At 42.0% G+C, this 23,713-nt stretch overlaps 1 protein-coding gene across 3 annotated transcripts in view; it reads right to left on the bottom strand.

The window, feature by feature from the left end:
- Positions 1-23,713, bottom strand: part of SLC25A13 (solute carrier family 25 member 13) — a 169,827-nt gene that overhangs the window by 127,591 nt on the left and 18,523 nt on the right. For 2 of the 3 annotated variants that reach the window (XM_045828248.1, XM_045828249.1), the window contains exons 2-3: positions 18,660-18,713; positions 10,423-10,565 (exon numbers count right to left, since the gene is read on the bottom strand). In XM_045828248.1, coding sequence (XP_045684204.1) covers positions 10,423-10,565; positions 18,660-18,713 — 197 coding nt within the window. Of the gene's footprint in view, positions 1-10,422; positions 10,566-18,659; positions 18,714-20,016; positions 20,038-23,713 lie in introns of those variants that run through there. The other variant, XM_045828250.1, reaches the window with a different exon arrangement.

The raw sequence follows: 23,713 nt of genomic DNA, 5'->3' as shown, positions 1-23,713 counted from the left end.
CTTGCATCTTACCTTTTGGCCACTATCTTCTAGTCTTTCTGCTTATTCCCTCTCACACCCTAACTTCAACAATCTTCAACTCTGAAACCTGCAATTTAATAAGCATCCCACCTCCTCACTGCCTCCTACTTCAATTCCTCTCTTTGCCCCTTACTTGGATTACATCTATAGTCAATCATTACAATGGCTCCCTTGCATGTCCCTAACCTCCCTGGCACTTCTCCTACCCTGGATTATTACCCAGTGGCCAAGCTCTCACTATATCCAACACTGCCAACTCCATGCCAGGGGCTAAGCAGCTGGACTTGGCTGGAAAGCACACCGCTGCCCTAACAGGTCTCACTTCGAATTACACGACCACGAGTCCTCAGGTGAGCCCACAGGCGGGTCCTGCCCAGCAGCCACGCTGTGCTGCCCTGTGTATTCACCCTCCCACTTCTAGCTAGATGACTATTTAGTAAATTCTCTCTCCTCAAACTGCCAGGATCTCCACCACATCCTCCCTCTCATCTACTTCCCGGAGAAAAAACAAGGAAGTCAGAAGAAAACTCCTCCCAAATTCCACTCCATCACCTGTACAACACCTCTGCCCTATCCTCCACCTGCCCTTCCATTTTCCTCGCTCTGCATTTCACACACTTTTGGGTTCCAGGACCCTTTTACCTGCTTGTATTTATGTGGGTCATAGCTATCATATGTAAGAAATCAAAACAGATAAGTTTTAAAAATATTAATTCATTAAAAAGTGAATGGATCTATTATATGGCAATATAAATATTTGTTTGAGAAATAACTTTTCTAAAAACAAAACATGTAGTGAGAAAAAAAAGCAGTTTTGTGTCTTTGCAAAACTGTTCAACCTCTGAGCAAATGGAAGGCAGAGGCCCCCAACCTGCTGCCATATGCAGGGGTGGCTGGAGGACACGAGGGGTTCCAGCCTCACACAGGTTCATGGTTAGAAAAGGAAAAAGGATTTTAACAGCTGACTCAGATCATCATGGATATTCTTCTGTGATACAACACCACATCCCAACAAGTGGGAGTTTCTCAAAGATCAGCTGCAATGTGGGGCCTGAAACTGCATCACTGCACCTCTGCCATCACACTAAAACCCATGGGGATATCCTGCACTTTGAACAGACCTTTCACCCCATGCATAAAGTTGTGACACTGTGTCTTGGGCAACAGGAAAATGTTTCCCTAAGTTATTCAGATCTTCCAAATGGTGGCAGATTTCATTACACTATATTTAAAAATTACATCATTACTATCACCACTAATCATATCAAAAAAGTCTTTAAGCACTGGGAAGCTGTCACATGAAAATTTTAATGCTTCCAAATAAATGAATAGTTCAGCTGGTAACTCAAAGCAACAGCCCAACTGTACTTTCGCAGACCACCATCACAGGACAGTGAGCAGCGGCAGTTGTGTGCCGCCATTTAGTCACCGAGAATTCGAAAATGACATGTACTCACAGGTGAGATTTAATAAAAATCAATCATTTCTGCTCTGACTGATGTGGCTCAATTGGTTGGAGCATCATCCCATAAACTGAAATGTCGCGGGTTTGATTCCCAGTCAGGGCACAAGCCTAGGTTGTGGTTTCAGTCCCTGGTTGGGGTATGTATGAAAGGCAACCAACTGGTGTTTCTTTCTCTCATATTGATGTTTCTCTCCCTCTTTTTCTCCTTCCCTTTCCCTCTCCCCAAAATCGACAGGTCTTCAGGTGAGGATTAAGAACAATTAATAATTTTTACAGCTTCATCAAGGACACTGTGAAGCGGAATTAGCAGCAGCAGCAGCATCATCATTACTACCACTCTTCCTGAGACTTCGTGGTACTGAAGAACATGGTGACTGCTCAGACTGGCTTGGTGGCACTGCTTAATTGGTGTTAGGGCACCAGTCATTTTACCCACCACTGCTTTTAGAACCATCAGTTCAAATACAGCACAATGAAAAGGGCAGATGACAACTTAATATTATCACGTTAACTGTCCTGCTCTCGAGGACTCCTGCAGAAGGTCTCCAAGACTCCGTGGCGCCGCTGCCCATACTCTGAGAGCAGCTGTTCTGAATGACCTCCCATGTTCTCACAAGAAGCCGCTTCCCTCGCAGACCATGCACTGGACTCTCCTCCTTTCTCTCCTACAGTGTCAATTCTCCACTGTCTGTAGAGTTGACCCCATCTGCATGCAGGATGCTTTATCTACCCACCTTAAAAAGACCCTTTCACCTTCCTGCCCCCCCCAGCAATGGCCCCATTTCTCACCTTCCCTTGACAGCAAAACTCTCTAAAAAGGGCCTGGATTGTATGCAGGGGAGGACGGGGCAAGAGGAGGGCTATCCGTACATATGAATGAGAAGTGAAATCAGCACCTCGTCATTAATCAACCCTTTCTGGAATTAGAAAGAAAAATAAACCCAGGCACCTGACATTCCTAAGAGTTGTCTAATATGCCAGCGACATAATACAAACCTTTTTATGAATTCTTTTTAATTTGCTCCTCGCAGACAGTGTCTAGCCGCCACATGGCATGCACCCCCACCATGATTTCAGACTTCAAATGTTAACACAAAGTGAGTAATTCAAAAAGAAAGGGGGTTAATCAGACACCTTGAGAGAAAGAAAAAAAAATAACACTGATTCAATGAGAGCTGCTAATGAGGCTTTTTGTTTTGGTAGATTAATTTGGGAGTCTGATGACTAAGAAGAAAATTTAAGCTTTGCAGGTGACTGCTGGTGATTATGATCAAGTTCTTTTTTAAAAATAAAGAGATGCTTTTGCTTAATTCTACAGTCTATGAATTCTGTGTGTTGATCTGAAATCTGTGTCCACCCTAGAAATGCAGAAAACTTTCCTTATTGGCAGCGTGAAAGACCTCTTCTTGATTCTGGGTTGTCTGACAAATGATGAGCATTTCAGACTGCAAACTGCTGATGTTTAAATACATTACCCTAATACTCTTTAAGCATTGCCAATTGTAAACCTCATTAACTCCCAGCATGCGGCCCAGGCCTGCATTTCATCGTGACAGCCTCCCCAAGTGAAAACAGGTATATAAAAATGATTTTATCATCAACAACATTATATGCTCCTCCACCTTGTGAAGTATTTAAAAGGCCCTATTTTTTTCCTCACAAGGATAAATAGCAAACATGGAAAAGGCAGAGAACACACTTCATTTTATATAGCCACACACTATAAAACCTGAGATTTCTTTTTTAATCTTTTCTTCTTTGACATCCTTATTCCTCCTGCCTCAAAGCAGGATCTGTCCCGGGCGGGGTTAGTTCTCTGTACTCGGAACAGAAAGCAATTATTTGCCGATGCTGATTTCCACTGCTACCATCTTGATTCAACAAAATGGGTGCTGATGAGGTGGTAAAAGTTGGACACATCACGTTGTCATTAAGAAACCAGAATTCCTGACATCCCCTTTTGCAAAGAAGAGCGAACTTCTGTTTTTGCAGGGAGTGCAAAGAGGTCCCACACTTGAGATAGAAAAACATTTTTGCGGTAAATTTGTATGCGATCCTAGGTAACCGACCAGACGCCGGAGCCACCCAGGGCCCACTCCACACAGACAGGAGTCGGAACTGTACCGGGCAGCGAGCGTCCTGAGCCCCAGAGGCAGGCACCCAACACCTCCAGCTCATTCGGGCCCCAGTTAGTCTCCCCAGGTGAGGAGATGAGGTGCTAGTGGGAACAGCCTTTGAGCCAAAGACTTCTCTAAAAAGAGATCAGTGAATAACAAAAACAAACAACAAATAGAAACAAGTTTGCTCAAAGGGACACACTCAGAACCTTTATCCTTACCTTGTTCTTAGAAGACAGCTATGTGAATGTATAAAAATTATACTTAGATGATGAACAAAAAGAGCTTCAGTCCTATTCTAAACAAAAACATAATGATAACCAAATCTAAAAGACACATCAAAAACCATACAGACAGCCATGGCTGGTGTGGCTCAGTGGTTTGAGTACCAACCAGCCTGCGAACCAAAGAGCCACTGGTTTGATTCCTAGTTAGGGCATATGCCTGGGTTGCAGGCCAGGTCCCCGGTGGCGGGGCAGGGGCAGGGGGTGCGCATGAGAAGCAACCACACGTTGATGTTTCTCTCTCCCTTTTGCCCCTCTCTAAATCTTTAAAAGTAAATCTTTAAAAAAAAACATACAAAAAAAATGCACACTACTCAGCTAAGGTAAAAGCGCCTGAGGTTTTAGAGACCCCTCCACCCCTACCCCAAGATGCTGAACAAGCCCTCCTGGCCCACGACACCCAACAAAAGGTTTCCAAGCCTGGGCATTTCCTCCCATTTCCCTCAAGGTACTTCATAAAATGAGTACACCATCATTAACCCTAGTAGAACAGTGGGATTTGGGAAATCGAAACACAACAGGCAGTTAGAAGGGGGAGTGGGGCCAGTGGAATCAAAGAACATTAAGAGTGAGTAGGCTGTAGCACAGGCAAGGCCAGCCAATCCCCTGACTCAAATTAGCCTTTGATGGCTTTCCATTGCTCCTCTTGGGATAGAGACCCCCACATCCTTAACTCGAAGTACTGTTTCCCCGCACAGTCCTGCACAGCCCACCTCTCCCACCCCCGTGCCTGCACCCTCCACGCTCCAGCCATGCCAGCCTCTGCATTTCTGAATGTGACTGTGGCCTTTGAAACTGCTGTTTCCCATCAGCAGTGCTCTGTTCTTTGTCTCCAAACCCCCATCACCCACCCTCCTCCTACAGCTCAAATGTCACTTATCCTCGGGAAGTCTTTCCTGAGCTCCCCCCTTAATTGTCTCTCGCACCATGTCTCTCCTTCATAACACTTCTCACAGCATCAGTTCACATTTCTTTGTGGTTCCCGGATTAACAGCTATTTGCTCCAGTAAATTAGAAGCTCCAAGAGGGCACCATGTGTCTTCCACTCCCCAGTCATCCTCAACACACAGCACAGTGCAGGCACAGGGGCAAAGTTCTCGAACCGCTGCTGACCGGCAGAACCCACGGCACTCAGGAAGACACTCAGAGCATGGAAGGCTCCGTGGTGCGAGTCGCAGCCTCAGTCAGAATCAAGGACACTCCAGAAAAATAGGATCCCTTTACTGGAAGGTCCTTCTTGTAGTGCACAGGTGTTTAACTTTGGTGCCTAGAGTTCAGCCCAACCCCACACACAGGGGAAGCCCTCAGGAGGGGCCATGCCCTCACAGAGATGGTGGGCAGGGGTCTCTGCCTCAGTGATGGCTCTGTCTAGCCAACAGCTGCCATACTGCTAGAAAAAGGCTATTTCAGTGAACCAGGCTGGTTGGTCTCTGTCTCTAATAAATTCTTGTTCAAAAGTTTTTATTTATTGACTTAAGAGAGAGATAGGAAGGGAGGGGGGGAAAAGGGGGGGGAGAGAAATATTGATTGGCTGTTCCACTTATTTACCCATTCACTGATTGATTCTTATGTGTGCCCTGAGGGTCAAACCCACAACCTTGGCATATTGGCACAATGCTCTAACCGAATGAGGTACCCGGCCAGACACCCCAATCAATTCTTTGCAACTACAAGCTTTCTAATTCCCCAGAGCTAATAGCTATATGAGAGTATTTCTTTCCTAGCACTGCTATAACAAATTACCACAAATTGGGCAGCTTAACAGAACAGAAATTCATTCTGTCACGGTTCTGGGGACCAGAAGTCTTAAATCAAGGTGCCAGGAGGGCCACATTCCCTCCAAGAGAGATGCTTTAGGGGAGAATCCTTTCTTGCCTTTTCCAGCTTCTGCCAGCCCCAGGTGCTCCCTGGCTTGTGGCCATATCACTCCAATCTCTGTGGTCACTCTGATACAAGGAACAGTATTTGACTTGTGATAATGATTTGCGGTTTGTGAACTTGACACATTGCTATGCTTCTAAAGAAAAGGAAGCGGAAATAAAGGCATTCACAGTTTTACAGTGAGAACAGACGGGTGGGTGTTCCTATCTGTAAATACTGAGGAGCTGTGGGGTCAAGGTCAGGGTCAGGGTTAGGGAAAATGGCCCATGAAAGTCTGAATGGGCCTTGTGCAGGCCTAGGCTCAAATACTAACCCCACGGTGCTAGCTCAGTGAGCTTAAATACCTTGGATAAGTTCTTCAATTTGTTCAGGCCTTTTGAAAAAAACTATCACCACATAGATGGTGAGCTATAAAATAGTTCCACCCATAGACCCAGGAATATTTCTCTTCTAATTTCTTTCTAAGAAAGTAATTAAATGGAAGGGGAAAGATATTCACTCCAATATCCAGTTTTCTTTCAGAAAACTAGAAACTGAAATAACTTATAAACTTATAACTCTATAAGGGCATAATATCATAAAGTAGGGTACATTACTTTGATAGAAAAGGATGAAGCTACTTAGCACTGTTAATGTGAAGAACATACAGGAGTATAAAAATTGACTGATACAGTCTAAAAGATTACAAAAGAGAACTACAATTAAAATGAATTCAAATTATTAAAAAATTTTGGTGGAGGTGAACAAATCATGGAAGATACTAAAAAGTTCAAATTATCTGTGCCTAGAGGAGCACTGTATGGGTGGTGTTCCCTTTTGGAGCTGAGACAGTCACTGCTAATACCCTCTGTTCAGCTGGTAAAGGAAGTTAGCCGAAGGGCAACAAATTGAGGCCATCTAAGATTTTCTCTGTTGCAGTAAAACACTGGGGTTGAAAATGACACAGACATGAAAGAAAATGTCAGGTTACAGAGGACTGTGAGATTATGAGAGACGCGGCAGTTCAGGACATCGGGAAGGCCAAGGTCTTGGGAGGCAGACGGGCCAGACACCTTCCAGTAGAAAACTGCTCGGTCACTGAGCGCCATGGTCATCTTACCTGCACCGCCAGGAAGACAAAGCCAGCACTTCAGGTTTGTTACAAGCTTTTTAAAAAATACATTTTATGTTAATACCATGTTATGTTGTGCGATATTTTATAGGTAAAATGTGTGTTTTGTTGTTGCATTTAATGAATTTAAGGCTATATTCTTATAGCATACATGAAAAGAGAAACAGGAAAAGTATGTGTGTTGATGGGGGTGAGGATGGAAAAGAAGGCAAAGCACAGTAAGAGGCATAATTATAATTACACAAATTAATGCCCACAAACATATTAATGTAATTAGAAACAAAAATGCTCACCAAGACATAAAATAAAAGACAAAAAAAACCCCGATAATGTTAAGTTTAAATAAGAAATGTCATTATGAACTTTTGATTTTTTAAAGTATACCCCGCAGCTCTTCCCGCTGAAGAGTCAGAGAAGCAGTGACGCCCCAGTAACAAGTAGCCGGTGCCCAATTCTCTGTCACTTACCACTGCTCCCAATGAAAACAATCAGGGCTTCTTAGAGAAAAGAGCGATTTCCAGGGCAGAGGCAGGAAACATGCAAGGTGAGCCTAAGAATATCTTAGCATAAGGATATCTCATTTGCCAAAAGCAAAGAATATTCAAAGGCTAAGGGTACGGGGCCAGCTTGAAGGGCTACCCACTGACCACACTGGGACAATTTTAGCATCGAAGAGAACACACTGAATTTAAAATAAACTGAATAATAATTATAATACAGTGAATTTTAAATAAATAAATCCATGATTTATTTATAGATTATAATACACTGAATTTAAAATAAATAAATCTATGAAATTATATTGATATAAAAGGTGAAGAGAGAAAGAAACAGTAATGGAGGTATGTAAGAAAGCTTTTCTTCCCCAGCTGGTATGGCTCAGCAGATTAAGTGCTGCCCTGTGAACCAAAGGGTCACTGGTTCAATCCCCAGTTAGGGCACCTGCCTGGGTTGTGGGTCAGGCCAGGTTCCCAGTAGAAGGCACATGAGAAGCAACCAAACACTGATGCTTCTCTCCCTCTCTTTCTCCTTCCCTTCCCAACTGCATAAAAATAAATACATAATATCTTAAGAAAAAAGAAAGAAAGCTTTTCTTTACTGAAGTGTGGCAAACAATAAAGATAGGACTTTTAAAAATCATCATTTTTTCCAAACCCCATTGTTATAACTGATTCAGGACAAGATCATCGTGGATACTAAAACTACTGGGTAAAAAGTTGCTACAAAACAGGGCAAATTCACCAAATGTTGTATCTACTCATTACAAAACGCAGATGGTTCCCATATAATGGAAACAGCGAGTGGATTGCTGGGGCCGAGTGCCGCCTGAGCAGGTACAGCAGGCAGGACCGCACCCCGGAGCCGCATGTGCTCTCAGGCGGGCGTGAAGAAACCATCAGACAAGTCCAGAACATGGGGCCTTCAACAAGATCACAGGGCCTGGATTTTGAAGTCGATGTCATGAAAAAATCAATAAGAGGCAAGAGTCTGTTCTAGGTTAAAAGAGATATAACAACTAAATGTACTATAAAACCTGGACTGGATCCCAGATTTAATTATTTTCAAATTAAAAAAAAAAGCAATGAGGCATTTGAGTTGGGGGTTAGGGAGAGAGATCTGGTCTGTTTGAATGTGGGGATATTAGATATCATTTGACATGATTGTTAATGCTCCTAAGTACAAAAATGGTATATGATGGTTATGTAAGAGAACACTGAAGTCTCATGATGTCTGCAATTTATAGTTAAATAGTTCAGGCAAGAAAGGAAATCATGTGTGTGCATGTTGGTGTAGAAAGTATGAACATAAAAGGAGAGAACAAAGGTGGGGAAAGTGTTAACAATTAGTCCATCTAGATGAAGGGTGTTCATTGTATTCTTCTTCCAATTATTCTGTAGTTTAAAACATTTTAAGCTATCAGATAAGAAAAACATTGACTTTCATCACCAAGTCAGCTAATTCAGGTCGCACCTGCTAGTCACCACCCTTCCTCTGAATCGCGAGGTGTGCAAGCAACTACGCTTTCTCAAACGAAGAGGTTTGCTAGAACAAGTCCATGTCCTATCTAACTTTTGCTTCACTGGACTAGCATGAAATACATCTCAGCTTCTCCCTGCACCACCCACAGAGGCCCTACGAGGGAACACAGGCCTTGCACACATACATTTTCCTACCAGGCAAAGACCTCACCTTGGGGTGGAGATAGAAAGCAGAAGTAACCCTGATACCCCCTCTTGGAGCAGAGAGAGAAAGGCCTAACCCAGCAATCCTCCAGGGTGAGACAGGAAGTCTCACTGCCAAGTTCTCACTGCCAAGTCCTCCCGCCCCCTCCCACGCTGCAAGACTTTCACTTTGGAGGAGGTTATTTGCAGGAGGGATGGGACGGCAGCTAGATAATTAAGAAAAGGGATGTTCTGGTGAGAACTGGGGGCATTCGTGGTACATCAAGAGATTTCACACTTCGGCTGTATCTGAAACCAACACAGGCGGGAAAATCAGACACATGACCAATGGAGAACGTGCAGAGCCAGAGAAAGCCACCCCAGAATGGCAAGTGACTGCAGTCTGCGCAGTCTGGGTGGGTGCTAGCCAGCAGCGAGGGCAGAAGGCTAAGTCTGCCACAGTTTACCTGGAGAAAGCTGGTTCCTGTAGATCAGGGCAGTCAAACTCATTTTTACTGGGGGGGGCACATCAGCCTCACAGTTGCCTTCAAAGGGCCAATGTAGAGGTCCTCGCCCCTAGTTAAGGAGCAGTTATATTTATACAGTCCTAAAATTACATTCGGCCCTGAAGGCAACCGCGAGGCTGATGTGGTCCCCGGTGAAAATGTGTTTGACTCCCCTGCTGTAGATTATCCTTGGCTTTAGGGGACATTGCTGTTCATACTTAGCAAGGGTTCGGAGCCCAAAATTCTGTACTGTGTGATAAAAGCCAATTGCAATCTTACACAGTGTAGGAAAGACTCATTTTTAAAATGTAAACAGAGAAGACTGGCCAGAAAAAAAAATCCAAAGGCATTTTCCCAAGTGTCCTAGTTAATTTTAGATGGTTCAGTCTTTCTCCTCCAGCTTGGTTAGAATGCTTTTAATGAGGATTTGGAATCATTTTTTCTGTCTGTTACTAGTAGCCTTTATCACGTGTTAAATTTAAAAGTTAACTGAGTAGAGAGAAGCACTATAGAAAGGTTATGCTCTTACAGCTGTGTTTTATATTTACTCACAATTTTAACACATGCCTTGAAAAATACCAACAGGAATACAAACACTCTGGTTACCTTCATACTGTTCATTAACTACAACAGTTCTGTGAAACTACGAACAGTTCTCTAAACTATAGAAAGAAATACACAGAAAACCCCCAACTGTGATATAAACACAAAAGGAAATATTAAGGTTACTATTTCTAAAATGATATATTAATTGTAATAAGTACAGAAAATGCTCTAAGAGATGGAAAGTATGTTCAGTGATGTCCTGATCATTAAAGTAGCAGAAAGCTGCTTCAAACAAAAATCTTAAATGAGATCATTAAAAATAAACATACCCATCTTTGGTCTGATCCACCACACCACTTAAAAGCTCCACGGTCTTTGGATTAGGCTGGTTTTCTCCAAAAATGTTCAAATACCGAGTGACAAAATCATCGGGAGACATGAAAAATTCACCATTTTTTTCGATGCTTGCATACTGTTTGAAAAGAGAAGAGATATTTTACTCTAAAAAATATATAATCATGAGATTAATATGCGAAAAAGCTGAAAATATTCAAAGGATAAAATCAGGTGTGATAACATTCTCTTCACAAAGACATTTATTTCCCATCACTTCAAAGAAAAAACAAAAACCTGAGTTTGCCAGGTTTGAGGTTCATGCCGGTTCTGAACTGGAGGCCGCTCAGCCTGACTGTCCAGCCTACGGACACCAATGTCCCCTGACAGCCGAGTGTTACCAGCAAGAACTAGCCTTCTCTCTACGTTGTCTGCCTTTCTGGGGTGGAGTCCTCTAGCTCTGAGCTTCCTCCGTTTGTCTTTGTTTTTCCCTACAGGGGACATCTGGCGGTATCTGATGACAATTTTGATTATTGTAACTTGGGGAGAGGGACACTACTGGCACCTAGTTGGTAGAGGACAGGGATTCTGCTAAACGCCGTGCAACGCACAGGATGACCCCCTACAACAGAGCAGTCCAGCCCACAGTATCAAGAGTGTGGAGGTTGAGAAACTCTGGTTTACAGAAATTTGGGAAGACAATCTATGTCTTGTTCTTTAGCCAAGATGTAGAGCTTTTATTAAAAGTGGGATTAATTGTTGAATACAAACTAATTCTTTTGCCCATTTTTGCTTCAAGGGCATCAAAGATGGACGAAAGGATAAAAAACAGGCTAAGCTAGAAAACAGGCTATTAAATGCATGGCTTCTTGTGGGACTTTAGGGAAAAAGGTATGAAATGCTGCCCCAGTAGGTCCTCTTCGTTCTGGAGCGGAAATGGTTGAAAAGAACTAGGTGGCACTCGATGCGTCTTCACAGCACTCCCCCAGAGGTCTGGCTTCAGTGCGATCCATTCCAGCTCACAGAAGTGGGATCTGCTAATTCCTGCTCCTTGGAGCCCAGATGCTATGGGAAACGCTGAGAAACAACTTGGGGATCAATATGTTATCCTTACGGAGCAGAAAAGGGCCTCTTGATCCTGGGGACAGGGCGGTGATTTGGGGGGATACAGGGGAGTGGGTGACAGCAGTGAGCTACACAGAGAACAGGGCTAGATGGGTGACAGGAACCATACTGGTGGCCACAGTGACAGGGAAGCACAGTGAAGTGAGGGGCAGTGATAGGATCTCTGCTCCCTCTGTAACCCCACAGTCAAGCGTAATTAAAATTATTTTACAAAGTCACCTGCTGTTTCTATACTTTAATTCCAATGCAAGATAAGCTCCTGCTTAGATACTCAGGAGCAAGCTTGGAGCCCTGGGCTGCACCCTGCTCTGCCTCTGCTGCGTGTAACCACTCGTGTGACCCCAGATAAGTAACTATTGGGTTGCCCTAAGAGTTTGTTTTTTTCCCCTGTATTATCATCATTCAAAACAATTTTGTTAGATGTATTGTGACAGATGTCATATGAGTGTGCACTTAAAAACACTCATCAAAATTGGGGAATATTTGTGTAGCCATTTTAATACTGAAGATGGAAGAAAATATGCAACATTTTCAGCATATTATCTTTATTGTATCAAAAAAGCTAAAAACGCAATTCAAACACACACAAAAAAAGATTTGTGCATTTTATGGAGAAGGTGCTGTGACTGATCTAATGTGTCAAAAGTGGTGTGTGAAGTTTCGTGCTGGAGAGTTCTCACTGGATCATGTTCTGCGGTCGGCAGACCAGTTGACGTTGATACCTGTCAAATCGAGACATTAACTGAAAACAATCAGCGCTATACCATGTGGGAGATGGCCGACAGACTCGAAATATCCAAATTAATAAGGTTATTGGTGAAAATGAAAAATGTGTCTTTTATTTTATGGAAAAAAATTAATGGACATTTTGGCCAACCCAATAATGTTCTGGGCCTCTGGCTCCTCACCTGCAAATGGGATAACGAGGTTACCTGCTTCATGAGGATGATGCTAGAAATAAATGAATAATCATGTAACAGACTTAGCACAATGCTCTATACGCAATAAGCAATTTATAAATGTTCTATATTACTGGTTTTTGTTTAACACTTTTTTTAACATAGTGCAAAAAAAAAACAACAACTCAAAGATGGCCCAATAATTCTACTATTCTTCGGTTACCATTTAAATTTGGCTTTTTGAAAATGTAGAATTCTCTTTTGATTTCCCTAACTGAGGCAAAATAGAGATTGAAATATAAAGGAAATGTCACTGCTAATTACAGCAATACTATGATTTAGAATTATACCTATATTTGCATATAGTGGTGAATAAATTAGTTTATTTAAAATTACAATTTAACTCTTTTCCCACCAGTAGACGTTGAAATTATTTCCAGTTCTTGGTATTTTAAAATAAAGCTAAGGTTACCAGCCTTGTATATAACATTATAACATTTGTCCAAATTCCTGACAATTTTCAAAGGCTACCCTCCCAGGACACACTGTTGAGTCAAAGGAGAGGAACCTTAAGGCTCTTGATGCTTATTGTCACACTGCTCTCCAGAAAATATTGTACCAATTCACACTCCCCCCAACAGTGTGCAAACATGCCCTTCTCCCGCTTTGTCTATCGTATTTGCTACATGTATTTTTCCAGTTTGATATTTTTATCTAATTGAGCCGGTAGGTTTTTTTCTCCTATGCAATGTCTTCCATTACTTTAAGTTTAGAAATTGACCCTTCCTCATCTCAAGACTAATGATTCACCCACATATTCTCTTAGCTTTTTCCTAGGTATGTTCATCTTTTACCTTTAAGTTTCAACACAGTACTTTTTTTTTTTTTTTGGTATGTGTCTGAAGGTAAGAATTCTCCAACTTTAGTTTTTTTCCACTTAATCTCTTAGTTGTTTAACATTTTAAACAACATCTTTAAAATGTTATTCAATCCTTCTTTGGGAACAGATTTTACAGGTGATCTGAGCCTCCCTCCTTAACAATTTTCAGAAGTTTTAATATGATTAAATATGTACTTATGAAACAGAAGGCTTTTAGGATTCCTTGAACAACCCAGTATAATACTAAATGTGATGCCTAGTTTTGTGTCAGCCCGACTGGCCGAGGAGCACCCAGATTCAACATTATTTGTGAGTGTGTCTGTGACAGTATTTCTGGATGACATGTGCTTGTGAATCTGTGGACTCAGTAGCAGACTGCCTTCCCCAGCGCTGCGTGGACTTCATCCAGTCCACTGAGGGCCTAACAGAACAAGGCGGAGGGAGGGAGAATTTGCTCCTTTTTTCCAGCCCCACTGGAGTCCACTGCTTGGGCTGCGACATATCTTCTCCGGCCCTCAGACTGAGATTTATGTCATCAGCTTCCCTGGTTCTCCGGACATCAGACTTGAACTATATTACACCACCAATTTCCCTATGTCTCCAGGATAGACATCATGGGACTTCTCAGCCTCTATTACATACGGAATTAGCCAATTCCTCATAATAAATATGGGTGGGAGGGTGGATGGATGGATGGATGGATGGATGGATGGATGGGTGAATACAGCTAGAGATGACAATACCTCCTACTGGGATCAAAAATTACTTCTTTTTATATCTCTCTCTTATTTAAAATGTCATCAATGAATATGAACTGTATTGTTATAAGAAAAAAATATTCAAAATGGAATTATTTTTCAAATTTTTGCCTACAAAAATGTTTAAAATACATATTATGCTTTTGTTGACAAAGAATAACTATAAAAATCCAAGTGCCCTTCACTAGCTGTGAGTACTACAATTTGTAATGTGGTCTATTTCCATCATCCAGTCCCTCTACCCAGTCTGCCCACCTTCAAAGTCTTACTCTACAGGCATTCAGCGATTTCCAGCTCTGTACTTCTAATCAGTACACGCCACCTCCTTTGCTCTCCCCTGAGCTCATGTTTTCCCCCTTGGGTTCCCATTCTTATTAGTGGCAACCTCCATGTCCCCAGACTATGTATCCAGTGGTCATATTTAACCTCTGCTCTCTCCCATCCCTTATACTAGATCAGTCATTTTCATCTAATACCTTTCGAAATGTCTTTAACTTGCCCATTCTCCATTCCCTCTGCTGCCATGACCCTAGTCAAGTTATTAGGGCCTCACACCTTATACTCGAGGCTGCCTAACTCCTGGCCTTGCTGCCCCGATCGAACCTCAACTCCATCTTCCTGTACCACTGGGTTACTCAGAAAATCTTCAGTGGCACCAATACCTCACTCCCAATTACCTTTCTAATTTTGTCACCCACACCCCATGATAATTGGCACAGTCCCTGACAGTTGAATTTAAATAAACATCTGAAGAATGAACAAGAATCCTTCAACCTAGAGAAGCTGCTTGCTCCCAAACCCATCTCCAGGTTCCCTCAAATGCGTTCCTCTTCCCTGGACTGCCTAGGCTGCCCTCCTCTGGGCCTCTCCAGCTCCCACTCCTCCCTGAGGCTCCTCGAGTTCCATCTCCAAGGAGCCTTCTCTGAGCATTCCCCGCCACAGGGACTGCGGCCCCCTTCCGCTTCCTGTGGCATGGGCTTAACCACACGTGGGGCCCTCGAGTATGCTGACTAGTGATTCTTTTTTATTTGCTTCCTGCCGGTAAAGCTGGTCTCCTTTATAAAATCGGAACTGTGAGACATGGTCACTGCTTATCCCTGTTTTGCACATCCCACTCACCACAAAGTTTCATGGTGTTTTATTTAAACTGTAAGCACTCAATACCCATCTGTTTAAATGAAGCAACATCAAAAGTGTTGGGCAAACAAAAAACACATGTCAACATTTAGGTTAGAAGCACAAGTGCCCACACCTAGACTTCAATTTCCACATCCAGACAAAACATTAGCCACGACTTAGCTCGAGAACAGCCTGTGTAATAGAGTTCAATGGCCTTAGGTTAGGAATGGCTTACACCAAGTGCAGCCCTCCTCACCATTCTATGTCCCTGCGCTCCAGGCCTGGTATTCTTATACCTCTTTGCTTTGCATATGCTGTTCCTTAGCCTGGAATGTTCCTCCTTTGCCCCACAACCCTCCTCTACCTTCTCCATTTGTTAAATAAACACCTACTCATCTTCAAGCGCAGCTCAAACATCACCTCTTTGTAACTTTAACAACTCTCTCTAATATGATGTAATTAGCCCCTCATCATCTTCCTGCTATTAATGCTATGTAATGCTTATCAACCATATTATGGCTTTTTCTTTTTTTATACTTAGACACACACAGTGAGATAGTTAAGGGCAAGAGCCATGACTGATACATCTTTATATACCCAACACCTCACACCACACTTAGCATACAGTAAACACCTACAAAAAAAGAAGAAAAGAGACAGCAGAATTGATTTTGACTCAAAGACATAAGGTCTGCCAGTACATGGGCCACTGTAGTCCTCCAGGGCCCCTCCTGCCTGACCTGTCTCGGTCCCACTGGCCCTGCCACCTGCACACTGCCCATTCCCCTGCTCCCAGCCCATCTGGTCCAAAGAGTACAATGAGGCTTCTCTCTGCCTCCCCCAGCTACAGGAGAATCTTCTAACTAGTTTAGCAGAGAGGAAGGTGGTATATTTATTATGAAGAAAAGTCACAAAGAATCAGTCAAGTAGTCAGGCTTACAGAGTGCTTATGGCTGATCCATAATTAACTACCAAACCCAGGCACTGGGGAGACGTGCCTGGCACAGCCCCCAGGGCGCCTCGCTCCTATTCTTTCTCCACCACAACACCGTCTGCGGTAGATGGTAAACAAGAGATCCTCAGCGTGCTGAGCCAAGGACTTATGTAGGTACCACGCTATCCAGGCCTGATGAGATCACCCGAAACTCTGCCAGATCCACAATCCCTTTCAGAAATTGCTGATTGCTGTTTTCTACAAGGACAGGTCCCCCCTGCCACCCCACATTATCCTCTTGGACTCAAGGCTGTACTGAACTCTCACTCAAAAACCAGGTGGTCCTAGCCACCCCAAGGGAGGACAGCATTTCCCCATCTGGTCCCAAAGATTCCACCCCGGCCCACAGGCCCACTTACAAAGACACCCCACAGGTGGTGCTCCAGAACCCTGTGTGGAATTCCTCTACCTGACCAATCTGATTTGTCTCCAATACAGACTTGCCCGCTATTGAGAGATTGTATCTGGTAAAGACACATTGTTCCAGAGTAGGCTCTCAACCTGGCCTCACCAGCTGCCACGTGGCCTCAAAAGGTAGACACAGCTTTTATCTGGAGCCTTTCCACTGAATTACGCAAAAACACCAGCAAGTGTCTCAAACGTGCCATCTATTGAGACACTACTGCTCTCCTTTCCTGTCAAACGGATGTCCACAACTATGGCTGGTTTAGAAAACAAATACGCAACAGGCAGGTCTTGAGTTCAAAGAATGATTATGACTGCCAGCTCAAGTTAATGAACTTTATCCATTTCTCTAGGCTCCTGGGCAATCCACTCACATGCTCTTCTACAAGTGGTCATCCAGAATTACATCATTAGAGTTTTATAATCAAGACCTTAAATACACAACCTACGAATATCTGAGATTCCCTCATGGACAACTCACCCCAACCACGGCGGGCCCAAAGTGCATGATAACAGACAGTGGTGGAGGTCAGAGACAGAGCACCTCCGTTTCCTGGACTCTCAGTACCCAGAATCATTTTCCACCTCAGAATCTCTGTATTGCATTGTCCTTTTTGAGGCAAAAACAAATTTATAAAAGATTTCTGATTTCTTACAGATAATCCAAGCCTCCCTGCAAATGTATTCTTTTTCCTACCCCCCAAAATGGCTCATATTTTTAACCATTTTCCTTTGGAGACTTTGTCTCTCTGTGTTTGAATTATTTTAACTTTAAGCATTTTCTAATCAATTTCTAATGCAAATCAGGTGTCGGGCACTTTCACAAACTTTTTTATTGAATCTTTACAATTTTTGTAACTTATTATGAAAATGTTCAATCATATACAAAGTAGAGAAGAGAGTCTAATAAATAATAAACCGACTATTGCATTTCCCAATTTCAAAAATTATCATCATACTGCCCACTCATTTTTCCTACCCCACCAAAACTGGATTACTTAGAAGCAAATCTCAGACATCACAATCTCATTTATACATTCTTTAGTGTGTATTTCTAAGAGAAAAAGATGATAGTTCCCATAATCAGAATACCATTACTCAGCCTAAAAATCAATTAATAACAAATACTCAATATTAAATAATCTCATCAGAGTTCAAATTTTCTGATTGCTCCTTTTTTAATAGTAATGCATTTTGATGAAGAAAGTGATGTACACAAAATTATTAACTTGCAAAGTCATATATTCTCAGTACAGAGCAGAACGTCAAATGTCTCATTTGAGGCTTTGGTCCTCTCCATGCACATCACAGTTGCCTTCAGCATGTTTAGAAAAGGTATACATATATACACTTAAAATCATTTTTATAAAAGTGGCCTTTTCTTTTTTGAATACTCTGATTTCAGTTGAATAACATTACAAGTGCTTCAGTGTTTGGAAACTGAGTTAGACTTTTATTTGAGTATTAATCATTCACGCTCAGTATCACTAAGTAGGTGAGACTAGGACACACTAAGGAAATAAGCTTGTATGGTCTCTGCTATGATCTCCCACCTATCATTACTCATGCTGAGGCTTCCACTCCAGGCACAACACTTGTCACAAAATGACGGTGACGACAATGATGATGATGCGCTTCTACCAAGGAGACGCAAGGAGAGCCCCCTCTGGATGGATGAAGGATTACTGGAATGTTTACAAAGAGCTCTAAACTTCTTAGGAGAAAAAGCATCACCATTGAACTGCACAAGGCAATCCTGGAAAGGTAAATGGCGTGTGAGACTAAATCCCCCAGAAACTCCTTGTCAATGCCTGACACCACGGGAGATTAAAAAAAGAAATGAAAAGGTAAACCATGCTGCCATCACAATCACTAAGTTGCTGATACATTGTTTAAATAGATGTAAAGAATCTTTTTTAAAAGTCTTAAGTAAAGATACTTATGAGGATTTTTAAAAACTATAACAATGAAATAAAGAGCTGCTTGAAAATAATCTTTAAAGTTTGGAGAACACAAATCAAACAAGAAACAAAATAGATTCCTTTATACTGACCTTCAAAAATATTGTTCTAAGCTCAGCTGGATCTGCTCTCTTGGTTAAAGCCACCTATAAATAAACATAAAAATGTTTATGTTATTAAAACAAAGCTGAAAAATCAAGCTAGCAACTGAAAGAAAATAAACTCCAGGTCAGAAATTAGTGGATTTCATTTTTGTACTTAAAGCAGTGAATTCCCCTAGTACAAAAACTACTCATTGGATTTTAAATTAGACTCCCCATGTGGCTTCTAGAACGCTAACACTATAAGCAAGTAACCGGTATAGCTCCTAATATGTAGTGTTTAATGTGTATCTTTTTTTTTTCAAAAAGAAGAAAAAAGAAGGAAAAGTTGACACATATTTGTAATCATCTGACATTTTAAAATTACACTCCAGAGTGACCCATACCCTTTCATTGGGGAATATTAAATATTAAAGTACAATCTATTTGTTAACTATGCAAGAGAAGATAGTTCTTCAAGAAGTTAGGGAACAAGGCAAATAATATTAACAAGCAGAAGGGATTTACTTCCCACAGTCCCACCCTGAACAGGGGTGAATGCCTCACTATCACACCACACAAGGTCCCTTCCTCTCCCAGATTTTTAATTTAAGAAGACAAAGGTCTCCAAAGGTATGACTATTATTCTCCACATTCTAGAAATACAAGAGGCTATGGTTACCTTTCAAGAACAAAATTTGACAGATTAGCTCAGAATAGGTGTTGTGCTTAATTCTCCAGCCCACAAAGTCCAAAAACATCACTCGGGGAAAAAGCAAGACAAACTTGAACATGGCTGCCCCAGGCCAACACAAAAGAGTCCTTATGTGGAACCAAACAGTGGGCTTATTCAGCGTCCCATCACCCAGTCCTGCTGGCAAAACCGTCATGAGACTGAATTCTCACCAAGCACAGCGTCACCCCATGATACAGCCAAGGAGGGGTTCCTGGAACCACCCCAATACTGGAGCCATGTTGCTATCCAAGAGGAGATTTATGCAAATTGTTCTAAATCCCTTCTGTGTATTTGCAAAGACTCTTCTGAGATCTTTGGACAATGGGTTCTCTGTCTCTAAATATGAACTGCTTAAGCTCCTTTGCCCACCACCGTCAGGAATAATTTTATTAGCTAATCCCTGGAATGGGAGAGGTGCTCTTTCAAAATCAGTGGTTGGTCACCTTGTTTCCCAAAGCAAGACTGATAACTCTTTTAATTTCAGCTGAGTGCTTATAACCACCAGTGCTATTTTTATCCATAAGAGTTTGTGATCTTTTAAAAATCCTGAATTAGTGAGTGCTCTTTGCTGTTCAATTAAGGAGGAAAATGAAATAGACTGCTAATCAACTTGAGATCGATGATAGTACTGACCTAAAGGTTTCAGGAGAAGATTCCCTCCTTTCAGGTCTGTCTTCTGAAAAAGGTAGGGCAGAATGAACACTACGGAAGAAGATGGGAAAGCATAAAAATACCTCCACCTTCACCTTTTAAGAGCAGAGAAATTCCCTCAGAGTTCCACATCGCAAGACGGTCTATAAGTAACGTTTGTTAAGAGGCATATGGTGACCCTAAGTACTTAGTTGGTTTTCCTTTTAAAAGCAAAGGAAAGTTTCCACAAAGTGGACTATTCTTGCTCCACCTGAACACCACATCCTTTAAAATCTAATTAATTCACTCTGCCATAAAGCCTTCCCTGGGTGACCCTCTTTCAGAGTCAGTTTCTCCCGCCCTAAATTCCCACAGCATTCTCCTACTTACTGATCCCAAAACGCACATCTGGGGCTCACCACCAGGACTCTACACCTCTGGGAGAGAAGGAAACAAGGCTTCCACTTTGTATCCCTCCCAGAGTCTCGGACACAAGAGAAAACAATCCATACAGTGACTCAGCTCTTGTAAGTCATGTCACCTAATGTATACAGAACACCTCACAGTTTTGTCACCTCAACAGATCCTCACAGCATACCTGAGACTCAGAGCATATTACTATCCTTCTCTTACAGAAGGGAAACCAAGACTCAGAAAGGGTCAGGTATGTCCCCCAAAGACCGATTCAGCACCAATTTGTACTTCCATATCTAAGTGTTTGAAATCAGATCCCAAATCTTCCATCTTTTACTGTTGGTCTTTCCACTGATCCTCATGATATACAGCCTCAAACAGATGATAACTCAAGCTAACCATGACATCATATAGCACATGCCTGGAATTCAAGAATCTCCCAATTTCACACTCCGGACACCACAGGTGTGCAGTGTTCATGCAGTGTTGCAGTTAAGAACATGGGTTTGGGGCCAGACCACTCTCAATTGGGGGGAAGGCCCAGTTACTAAACTCACCAGTTGTGGGACCTTGCACTACTTCCCTGACTTCTCAGCCTCACTTTCCTCACCTCTAAAGAAGGCCATCCTGGGTGGCTCAAGGGGTGATGGCAGACAATGGTGTAAGTGCTTAGCACCAAAACTCCCCAACAGTTCAAGTACTCCATAAATGGTTTCCATTACCTGTATTATTCATGCAAATGTGTTCATATTCTACCATGCTTACTTCTAAACACATCTAATGATGAGTAACCTGGCCCATAACTCAAGAAGGGAGAAATCAGGAAAGAGGAGAAAGCAACTCATGGGTCTTCAAAAACATTCACCATTGAGGTCTTCCTAACTCATAATTCCCTCTGCTATCCTAGCCCCACCAAATGCTACTTCTTGGAAACAGACCCAAGATTCCAGGGAGGGCACATAGTTAATGATCACTATGGAATTTCCCTGAGGCCACTGGAATGTATATTAGGTCCTGGGCACATTCTACCGAAGCACAGATAACCACGGTTCAATGGGGAATGGATTCAGAGAAATTGCTAGCAGTCTCCTGGGCCTCGCCTCTGCACTAATTCCATCTAGTTCCCCAGTGCTGTGTGGCCATTCAGTTTCCATTTCTTCGTCTGCCTCTCACTCCTATTTTTGTTTTCTAGTGTCATTTTCAGTAAAGAACACTTACATGGCTGCACTGAAAACAACATAAAATTACCATCAGAAGGGCTGGGGTTCTGAACCACAGAAAGAGAGCCTCCCTTTTTAAGTGAACTCAGAATAGCCTCTCGGCACACACAGTGCATATCATTTAACAGGCTTCAGTTCACTGGGCTTTAGAAGATTCAGCAAACTTTACATTGTTTTCAGAAGACTGACTTTCATTGTTATATATACTTTTTCCCATATACTAATAGCATGTAAATGTTTAAAGCTATTAGTCTTAAAATCTAATTATGGAAGGAGACTTGACTTGGGTGGTGAACACACAATACAATATACAGATGATATATTATAGAATTGTACACCTGAAACCTATATAATTTTATTAACCAATGTCACCCCAATAAATTCAATAAAAAACCTAATTGCCTGATTTTATCATCACTCTCTGCATTGTAAGAGTAGATTCCACCATTAAAATAAAATTTTTATATCAACAGCTTTTAAATAAAGTAACATTTTCAAACATACTTAGGAAGTAAATCACTAAGAAGGAAAAGAGTTCTTGGCAGATGATAGAGAATTTTATACTCAACCAGGTAACATTCACACCAAGTCGTGCTTAAGGGGAAAAGAGGGGAAATTAGAATTAGAAAAACTATGTGTTATATGTTTTTTCCATAAATTGAGAATAGCTTACTTTTACTGAACTTTAGTATGGAAATTTCAAGTCAATTCCATGAACCCATGTTCACAGGGCAAAGTTTGAAGATTGCTGACTATGTAAATTTTTTGACAGGAATAATATTAGATATAATAGTTTAAACAGATTATAAATAACATTTGTAAAACATACCAACTAGCTTCATCCTATTGAATAGCTATTTTAAAAAAAAAACAGCTAACAATAACATAACTTCAATGGCTGCTTTTAAAACAAGGGTACTAGAAAGCACAGCAAGGACAACCGGAAAGATATCTTTTAAGACAAATAGATTCGCTCTCATTTAAATATGAATTACAGCAGCCAAAAAAAGGAAGACACCAGGAAAGATGTTTCTACGTGTAGGAGGACTGAGGTTCTCAGCCCCAGCTGCACATCCAAGTCACCCAAGGAGATTTAAAATTGTATCAACACCCCATCCCTACTAGAGGCCAATCGAACTACGGTATCTTCCAAGTTTCCCCATGAGATTATAATGTTTGGCTGGTTGAGAACCACTGGGTTAGAACCCAAGGTCCTCATCTCAGTTTGCTACTTCACCAACTGCACAACACAGCCTTCACTCAGCAACACCCTCCCAAACCTGAAAGTTCTGAAAACCAAGACAAGCAGATGCCTACACTGAAAACTGTATTATCATGAAGTAATTCTTTACCTTAGGTATGAAATATAAAGCAGAATAGAAAGCCCATCAAAAGCAGGCTACTCTGTGTGTGTGGGAGGAACTGGAGAAGGATGTGCATGTACACACATGCAGGCATGCAGTGACAAGCAGAAAAAGGAGGTGGAGGGAGAAATGTTTCTGCATGGTCTTTTGTATCAATCCCTGTGGAAGTAAGTATAACAGGTAGACCACAATCCCAATGAAAAGTACTGTTGGGTGTGACCTAACAACTTAGAAGCTTCTTCCCATGTGTCTTCCTAATTGCAAAGACTAGAAGGTTAAGACAAACATTTTCTAGACTCCCTTGCAGCTATGTGGTCTAGGTGTTCTCCATCTGATAAAGTTGGGTGAGATTTAGAAGCCAAAGTTTTGGAAGGCAAAGATCTGGAAGTTAGGGGCCATGCTTCTACTGTTTCTTAGCAGCACCATTGTTGGAAATGTTTGGTTTTCCAGCAGTGACCTCCTACCCATGTCAGTGGCAGCATGGTTCTGAAACACTCCCCATTTGGCAGGTGGTTTCATGACTGCACAACAGGCAACTGCTCCCTTGGCAGCCTGCTCTGCTGTGAGGCTTTAGAGGTCATTCCTGAGAGCTCAACCTAAAGTCTGTTTCTTCACCTTCCCAACAAATTCTGTAAGCCATTTAATACCCTGTAATAAATCTCCCTCTGCTTAACCCAGCTGGAGTGGATTCTGTTCTCTGCA

Source organism: Phyllostomus hastatus, unplaced genomic scaffold (assembly GCF_019186645.2).
Source record: "Phyllostomus hastatus isolate PE091 unplaced genomic scaffold, TTU_PhHast_1.1 phas_scaffold_78, whole genome shotgun sequence".
Taxonomy (NCBI): Eukaryota; Metazoa; Chordata; class Mammalia; order Chiroptera; family Phyllostomidae; genus Phyllostomus; species Phyllostomus hastatus.
Note: the sequence above shows the minus strand (reverse complement) of the source record. Positions and strands in the feature narration are given on the sequence as shown.